We start from the raw sequence: 9,341 nt of genomic DNA, 5'->3' as shown, positions 1-9,341 counted from the left end.
TTTTCTGCCGCGGTGAGCTTGACTCTAGTTGAGGTTAATATCGGAAGCGTCTCTTTAATGTTAGAAGAATTATTATGAAAACAATTATTATTATCCAAAGTTAAACCTACGAACCCTATACATACGGACGTAAATTTTATGTTGTTACGTGATTTCTCATTACAGTGACGCTTCTGGTGTTTTTTCCTGACAAATATTACCAAGTTTTGATTAGCGTCACAAGAAGATGGGTAAAAAAGTAAGAGAATATAAGTCAGGAGACTTTATATTTGCTAAAGTAAAGGGATATCCAGCATGGCCTGCAAGGGTAAGTACTTATAACACATCTAGATAATACTAGAAGTATGAAAACATCTGAATCAGATCATAATAAAATAGGTTTCGGCGGGAAGACATATTGCTGTTGTAGTCATTAGGCATTGTAGAATCTATGATACTAAAACGATTATAAAATTTTGATATATATGCTTCAGTAAGGTATCATATAATGTTACTACCTAGTAATAGTGTTTATAATATTTTGTGATCCATAAAATAGTATAATTCATATAAAACAGATTTGTTTGTACATGTAGGACAAAGGAACAAGAAGAAAAAGTATGAAATAATTTTTAGCACATAACAAGAGCAATTGTTGACTTCCTTTTCTTTTTCTTATTTCTCAAAATAAGCATAGTTAAAAATGCACCTGATTGATTATTCAGTTACACTCTGTCTACTCTTTGTTTCTCCCTAAAGAATTTTATTACAATATTGTTACTTATCTTTTAATAGATGTACTGCTAACAATGAAAAATTTAATTTGTGAGCTCCATTTTGCTATACCTAGCCATTTATATACTTTTAGTACGCATTTAAAAATGAATAATTATAGGTTTGATTGTATTTGAGATGCATAAATAAAGTACAGTCAAACCTGGATAAGCGAGAGTTCAGGGGAGCACAATCTCATTCTTGCTTATAGAGGTTTATCACTAACCTGAGTTTCTCGCTAATGCAGGTACATGGGTAGCATTTCTCTCTTATAGAGGTACACATAACTTTATAAGGGCAGTTATCAAGATGCTTACAAAAACAACATTTCATGCACTATGTAATTTGATTTTATTTAGAACTTATTTACACTTAAAAAAATCTGTCAATTTCGTTTGGGTTTCTGTTTTTGTATTTTGATTGTTTTTCTCTAACTCATAAATTTTGTAAAGTTTCGGAAGGTAAAAACATTACTTTTATGTTTGCAAGTGTTGGTAAGTCCGTATGATTTTTTTTTCGGTTTTTCTTCATTTGTTTGTCAACTTTTTTCAACCAATCTGTATATAATATCTTGGTCATCCAAGCCTTTGTATCATTGGCATAATCAACGGGTAGAGCCTTGACACTTTAAAAACATCTAGGTCACTTTGATTTCCCTCTAACCAGCCGATGGTAGCAGAAAAGATCTGGATTCCCAGTTTTGTAGCAAACTCTTTTGTTTTTCTTTCAACAAAGGTCCATCTATGGCATAGTTTCTCAAGCTTATTTTGCTCACCGCCCACTTTGAGAATATGTAAATGTCTAGAGTTTTTGCCTTTTTAGACTATATTTTTTAATCTACCCACGCCCCAGCTGCGCCATCTCAATGCCCCCTAATTTTCTCTGGGTCTTCTACTGCCCTTTCGAAAGTCTCAAACGCCCACAAGGGGGTGTTATCGCCCACATTGAATCTATGATCTATGGGAATGTTCTCAGTTTGTTTTATCAATTCCAAAAGGCACTTTTCAATATTGGTATTTTAGAAACTCTAGTCTTCTTAATATTTCCAAGTTTATCAGCTTTATAGTCTTTTGATTTTATAATTTTATAATGTTGCTCCTGAGTAATATAAATAAATAAAGCTCAACTGTCACTTATAGAGGTATAGATAAGGAGCAGTCTCACTTACGGAGGTCCATGAGGGAAAAACGACTCTCTCTTACACAGGTTTCTGTTTCTCGCTAATAGAGGTCTTGGGAGCTTAAAATGACGGGTCCTGGCTATTCAAATTCAAATATTTTTATTCAAAATAGGATGTGACATCACTTATTGAAAATCAAAAAACTACCACCCATTCCAAAATGAATGCCTCAGACCTGAGAAGAATAGGCGCAACAAACTCAGCGGTCTTTTTTTTCTCATCGAATAAATAGTTTACAAAGTAATATTGTACAATTAAACTTATTATTTAATAGGGTGGTCACTCCATTCCCAATCTGTGGTATCATTAAGAAAGTCATTTATGTTATAGTAACCTTTACCACACAAACGTTTTTTAACAATTCTTTTGAATAATGTAATACTTTTGTTTTGAACATTTTCTGGGATCTTGTTGTAAAAGCATATACATTGCCCCACAAAAGACTTACTAACTCGACTTAGCCGAGTAGTAGGCATCATCAGTTTATGTCTGTTCCTTTCCTTTTATTGAGTTTTCTCACTTATCCAATTCTCACTTACCCAGGTTTGACTGTATATGCTATATGAATCAATAATTTATAAAAAAATTGCTCATGCCAGGAATTATAGCCACAACTAAGCACAACAGCAATGGAAAGCTGGTGTTATAAATTAGACAGCATAGGTTTCTGCATTGTAGATTTGCGTCTTTTTATTCAGCTTTGATAGTATTTGAGGCCTATAATAATAATATAACTTTATTGTAGACACAGAGATCCATAGTACAATTAAATAAAATCTAATATATAAAATTCTTGTGTCACGGTGTTAAACATTGAACTCCTCCGAAACGGCTTGACCGATTCTCATGAAATTTTGAGTGCATATTGGGTAGGTCTGAGAATCGGACATCTATTTTTCATCCCCCTAAATGTTAAGGGTAGTCCACACCAATTTTTTTTTTTTAATTTTTATGACATTTTTTTTTAAATTTGTTTGATTATGAGTCAGCATTAAAAAATACGTGCTACTTCAAATTTTCACCCATCTACGATCAACAGTTACTTTTGTATCGCGATTTTAATATCGGCAATACAACATTTGCTGGGTCAGCTAGTATAATAATTAAAATACAAAGTAGCAAAGAAATATAAAGGCAAAATAATAAAAATAGAAATAATACTGTAAATGATAATGTTTCATTCAGGTTGCAATATGGCAAATAATTAAGACAGTAATGTGATAATGATAAGTTAAGACTTTAGATATCATGTATGTTATAGAAAGTTTAATTACTATTCTTATCCAATTGTTAAGTGTCATGATTTATCTGAATAAAATCTTATATTTTTATTAATTACTAGCTGACCCGACAGACATTGTTCTGTAGATAATAAATAAAATAATGTTTTTATATGAATTCGTCAATAATATATCATAACATCAAAAATTACTTCGTAAAATTGCACCCTGCTGTCGTAATGAAATTGTTTCACAGCAGAACTGTCAAACCGTGTGTCAATAAATTCTCTCATAGAAATTATGTATGGACACATCAAAGGAAAAACAAATTTGTTGTTTTTATTTAATTTAGCAGCATTTTCCTATTTATTCACCTTTTAAACCTTCTCTGGACTTCCACATATAATTCAAGACCTAAATTTGCCAAATCAGTCCAGCCGTTCTCGAGTTTTAGCGAGACTAACGAACAGCAATTCATTTTTATATATATAGAATATTATTAGAATTAATACAGCCAAACCATCAAATTACACTGTCTTACAGTCATGTTTTTTTTTCTGATTTTACATGTGGAGTGTGTAATATGATCACATCTAAAACAAGTACCTACACACACAAACAACTATAAACTTGTTATGCTTACTACTTAAATAAGTTGAGTTGAGAATTGTGCACATACATATCACAGAATAATTAAGGGATAAGATAAATCATTAAACAATAAACATTAACTGTCACCTCTCTATTCTTTAAAATGTTATGTTTGCACAAAGGCACATTAGTGAACTTTCTAGAAACTGATAAACTTCCTACTTCTCTGTTAAGTCGAGGTAGCCTTTTATGGAACAATGTCAATGCTTTTACAACTTATCTGAGAATGTACAAAAACGTGTTAAGAAATTAAAGAATTGAAAAAAACTTTATGTGGTATAGATATATTACAGATAACCTAATGGAGAATAGTGAAAAAAAAAATGTCTACTGAGTCCCTTGCGAACATATTTTAGGTCTGAAGCAGTTTTCAAATGGGTGGTAGTTTGGAAATACTATTTTGAATGAAAATAATTGTTAAAAAATGTATGAAGTATACAAGGTAAAGTGTACAGTTTACTATTTTGATTATTATTTTGAAAGGACCAACAAACTCAGTAAGTTTCTTGCACAAGGTTTACTCAGTTCTATGGCATTTCAATGAATTGTGATAGATTTGGTTTTCAATCAGTGGTTTTAAATTCTGAATAAATGTACACATTTGAATTTCAATAGACGACAATATGTCTTATATTTTATAGCTTGGTTCTTCAAAAAGTTGACTTCTAATGAGAAGGTATTAATAATGTATGACGTTACAAGAGTGTTAGATATTGGTTTTTAAACTTTATATAATGTAAATTTATTGAAGTAGGTATGTATAGAGGCGAAACACATGTCGAATTGTTTAAAAACACATATTGGCGGAATTAACTCTAAAGAAAACTTAAATCATTAGTATTTATAAAATGTGTCTTATTATTGATTTTTGATTTAATCTATACTAATAAATGGAGAGCCAGTTGGTTTGTTCGGTTATACTGGGAAAACTACTGAATTGATTGGAATAATACTTGTACCATAAGATGCAGCGTGTTTCGGAGAAGGTTTTATATGATAAGTTGTTATATGGAACATATTTTTTTACCTATATGTTTGCAATATAAATAATTGATTTTGTGGGCACAGGCTACTTAATCTAATATTGCAAAAAAACCTTTCCGGGTCAGCTAGTATTAATTATAAGGACAACTAATATTATTTATTTATCCCAACTTGCCCTAAAAATAGCATGGTCACATTTATTAATCAGATACTTTTTTATTTATTTAATTTGATATGTTTTTATGTAAATTTAATATTATAAGTAAGATTTCTATTGTATTCTATTCTTCCTACTATGGCTCCTGTGGAAGGTATACCACAAGTTCGCCAATGTCACATTAAAGTAGACCACCAAGCTTAGAGTATTTTTTTATTCTAATTTTAATGGTAGTGACCGGTACTAAACATAGAAACAAGTTTTGTTTTGTTATTTTATACCTGAAACAAATATACATGCTGTTAGACTAAAAAGTATGTCCTTTTACTTACAAATATAATTACATAAATTATTACAAGTACTTAATGATATTTACAACATAATCTTATTCTTTTTAATATATTTACACAAAATATTTACGAAAGGAGTAAAAACTAGGGAGAGGAGTAATTTAAAGGAAGTTGGGCGGGGAACTTCAGCAGGTATAAAATTATATAAAGAAGATTGCATTTAAGGACAATTGAAAAACAAATGATCCACATTTCCTTCATCTAGACCATAGAGTAAGATTTCCACGGCTGATCTTCATGGAGAAGTTTAGGAAGGGCTTTGTCCAGCAGTGTACATCTTCCTGCTGATGATGATGGTTTAAATAATGTCCGAGTAAGCCCACTGCTAAAAGAAAGAGAGACAGACAGATACTAAGGTGGGAAGATGTCATAAAGAAGGTTGCTGGACCAGTTTGGAGTAGAGAAGCGCGGGAGAGAGAGCACTGGAAGGTCCTAGAGGAGGCCTATGTCAGTGGACAAGCTAGATATATTGTTAAAAAATAGAGGAAATAAAATAATAAACATGTTACTACATAATATCTAGAAATAATACTATCTTTATCTTTAAGGCCACTTGAACAGCTGATTCCTCGGGTGTTAACTTTATTTGTAAAGTGTGTGCGAAATGATGCATCCATGTGCTTGCAGCTGTTGATTATTTTTACATTTTACTTCTGTTTATTATTTTTTCTCTTAAGTTGAAGCGGTATGTTGAGTAACTTTTAGCATCACTTTGTAGAACAACCAGCAAACATTGTATTGCCCATATTAAAATCGCGATACAAAAGTAACTGTTGATCCTAGATGGGTGAAAATTTTAAGTTGTTTGTATTTTTTAATGCTGACTCATAATCAAAAAAATTAAAAAAAAAATTCGTGTAACCCTTATCATTTAGGGGGATGAAAAATAGATGTTGTCCGATTCTCAGTCCTACCCAATATGCACTCAAAATTTCATGAGAATCGGTCAAGCCGTTTCGGAGCAGTTCAAAGTTTAACACCATGACACGAGAATTTTATATATTAGATGAAGCTGTTATATTATAATTAATGTTAATTGAAAATATTGGCAATGGTATTCTTTTTTCTTGCCTCATTATTGTTAAAGCTCAACTTTCCTAAGTGATGGTATTAATTTTTATCTACATAAATAATTTTCATTCGATTTACTCCATAATAAATATAGTTAGACGTTTTAGTACTTACCCAAACTTATTATTTTTTTTGCCATAAGGATTGTTAAAAAATGTTTGTGTGTGGTTAAGGTATCAGAGGAAAGCAGCTGATATTGACACAATATTTGTTTTGCAAAAAAGGGCAATAATAATAATAAAAAGGGCCATTTATAATCTGAATTCGAGAAAAAATCAAAAGCCAAATCATTTATAATAATATAACCATGTATGGTTAGAAGGAATGAATACATTCAAAATAAACTATAAAAATATAATCTCATTGAAATATTCTTAACATTGACAGAGGTAGCCGGTAGCGACAAATCGTTTGTTTCATTCTTATTATCTGCCTGTTTGCTATAACCGTTGTCCATTGCTGATGAACTGATAAGTAACTGGATATTTGCTCTGACTATTTCATTGCGAAATTATGTTGGTACCATTATATATATTATAAATAATTTCCTGACCTCTTGTTAATATTCATGCAAAATTAGAATTATATCTATTCAGTAGTTTTGACTTTTGCCCAGATATACATTCGGACAAACCGTTTTGGCTTCGGTTTTGTTTGCTCTCTATATTACAGATTTTTCAATTATAATATTTCGAATATATTTATTTAAGGAAAACCAACAGCTAATACAATTTCTGTAGAAACTTAAATAGTAAAAGATAGCCAATTTTCTTATTCAAGGTTTTCACTAATAGAAGTAATATAAAATATGTATGTGAACACTATTTTTCGGCTCAAATTCATGACAATAAAGATACTTTTAAACAGATAACAAAAAACAATACTTAATTAAAAAAGTTAAGGGTTATGCACTGATTTTCCTTGGAAATGCTTGTAGCAAATATGTCAATATCTAATAATCTACTAACATAATTCACTGTTCTACACGCACGCACCATATATGAGTTTTGCCTATAGTTGCTACTAACAGCAGCAACACCAAAGTGGAGGGCTATATATAAGAGTTTTTTGAGGTACATTAAAATTAACTTTATGCAGCAGATCTGGGCAATCGACATGATTGCTTATAATTTTTAACATAAAAAAAAAGTCAGTTATGACTTATATTTCGCCGTTCTTTAGGTGGTATATACTTTACTATCTCATTAGTTTAATCCTGAGCAAGACATTTACATACCCTCCGCCATCCCCTCTCCTCTCCTCTACATCCCCCTCTCTACTCATGTTACACTAGTGTGACACCCGTTGCTCACTACTCGTTTCAATATGCAAAGTACAGTTTTTATTTTTTTTTATACATTGTAATTTCTGCATACATTTATATCCATTTATATTATATACTAGCTGACACGACAGACGTTGTTCTGTACATAATAAATAAAATACTGTTATTTATGAATTTAATAACTTAAGATTTATCAATCTACATACCGTTGGTCAAATCAATCAAATGAGAAACTTAGAAAGATATAAAAATTCTAATTAGTTATTCATTTGAAACTATTTTTTAATATTGATTTCTGAATGACGGCGGACACGTAAAAGGAAAAACTTAATTTTTGTTTTTATTTTATTCCGAGCATTTTCATATTTATTCACCTTTTAAACCTTCTCTGGACTTACACAAATAATTCAAGACCAAAATTAACCAAATCGGTGCAGCCGTTCTCGAGTTTTAGCGAGACTAACGAACAGCAATTCATTTTTATATATTACATTATATATATAATTATAGCCATTTTCTTAGGTACAGTCCGGCAGACTACACCTTTTATGTAAAAAATTACTTATAAATTGATAAATAGTTTCTAGTTTTACGTTTAAGTTTGTCTCTTTGTGTTCCGTAATTTTCTAAATTTCATCATATAGTTTCTTTCATGCTAGGTAAATGCGCTCTAGGCCACCTTAATAAATTGGGAAATAGCATTTATTCATGAATGATATTCAGTTAAGTTTTAATTTTTTGCAGTCTCACAAGTATATCTATCAATTGAATTTAAAGTAGCAAACATGTCCATGTATACTCACAATGATAATATTTATGCACATATAATAACTATCATTTGTTGTTTCAGGTTCAAAGACCAATCGGAAAGAAATACTTTGTGTATTTCTACGGCACCGGTGAGACGTAAGTATATCATCATTAAAAAGGCATTTATTTCCTCAAAATTTATTGTAATTTATTTATTAATTCTATAATTTTTATATATGTACTAGCCGACCCAGCAAACGTAATGCCGATATTAAAATCGCGATACAAAAGTAACTGTTCATCGTAGATGAGTGAAAATTTGAAGTTGTATGTATTTTTTAATGCTGACTCATAATCAAACAAATTTAAAAAAACAGTAAAAAAAAATTAAAAAAAAAAATGGCGTGGACCACCCTTAACATTTAGGGGGATGAAAAATAGATGTCCGATTCTCTGATCTACCCAATATGCACTTAAAAATTAATGAGAATCGGTCAAGCCGTTTCGAAGGAGTTTAACTACAAACACCGCGACATGAGAATTTTATATATTAGATTTATTAATTCTATATAATTTGGATGTCAGATCAAGCACTACCAATGTTATAGCACTTAGTCACATTAAATGTTATATTTAAAAAAAATAACTGACCGAAATCGACTGTCCTCAGTTACCATTAATGAAAACATGAAAAATGGCAGAAATTTCAGTGACTTCATACTATCATAAACTTAAAAGGCGTGTGAGAAAGACGATGACATATGTATTGGAGATAGAGCAAGATAGAAAAGGAAAACGAATCTATTTTTATTATAACTGATTTTCATTGACAAGTCGCAATCAGTCAGCCACGCTTGGCATAGCTCTTTGGTATCTTCTTGAAAATAGAACATTAGCTAACGCGAACATTGACAATCGAAATTTGTCATATATTTGGCAG

General features: G+C 30.8%; 1 protein-coding gene across 2 annotated transcripts in view; it reads left to right on the top strand.

Annotated features, from left to right (window-relative positions):
- Window positions 1-9,341, top strand: part of LOC126971357 (PC4 and SFRS1-interacting protein-like) — a 44,374-nt gene continuing 35,033 nt past the window's right edge. Inside the window, exons 1-3 of one of the 2 annotated variants that reach the window (XM_050817642.1) lie at window positions 1-33; window positions 166-307; window positions 8,502-8,557. In XM_050817642.1, the coding sequence (XP_050673599.1) occupies window positions 227-307; window positions 8,502-8,557 (137 nt within the window). In that variant the 5' untranslated portion in view covers window positions 1-33; window positions 166-226. Of the gene's footprint in view, window positions 308-8,501; window positions 8,558-9,341 lie in introns of both variants that reach the window. The other variant, XM_050817641.1, reaches the window with a different exon arrangement.

The sequence above is a fragment of the Leptidea sinapis genome, chromosome 23 (genome assembly GCF_905404315.1).
Source record: "Leptidea sinapis chromosome 23, ilLepSina1.1, whole genome shotgun sequence".
Taxonomy (NCBI): domain Eukaryota; kingdom Metazoa; phylum Arthropoda; class Insecta; order Lepidoptera; family Pieridae; genus Leptidea; species Leptidea sinapis.
Note: the sequence above shows the minus strand (reverse complement) of the source record. Positions and strands in the feature narration are given on the sequence as shown.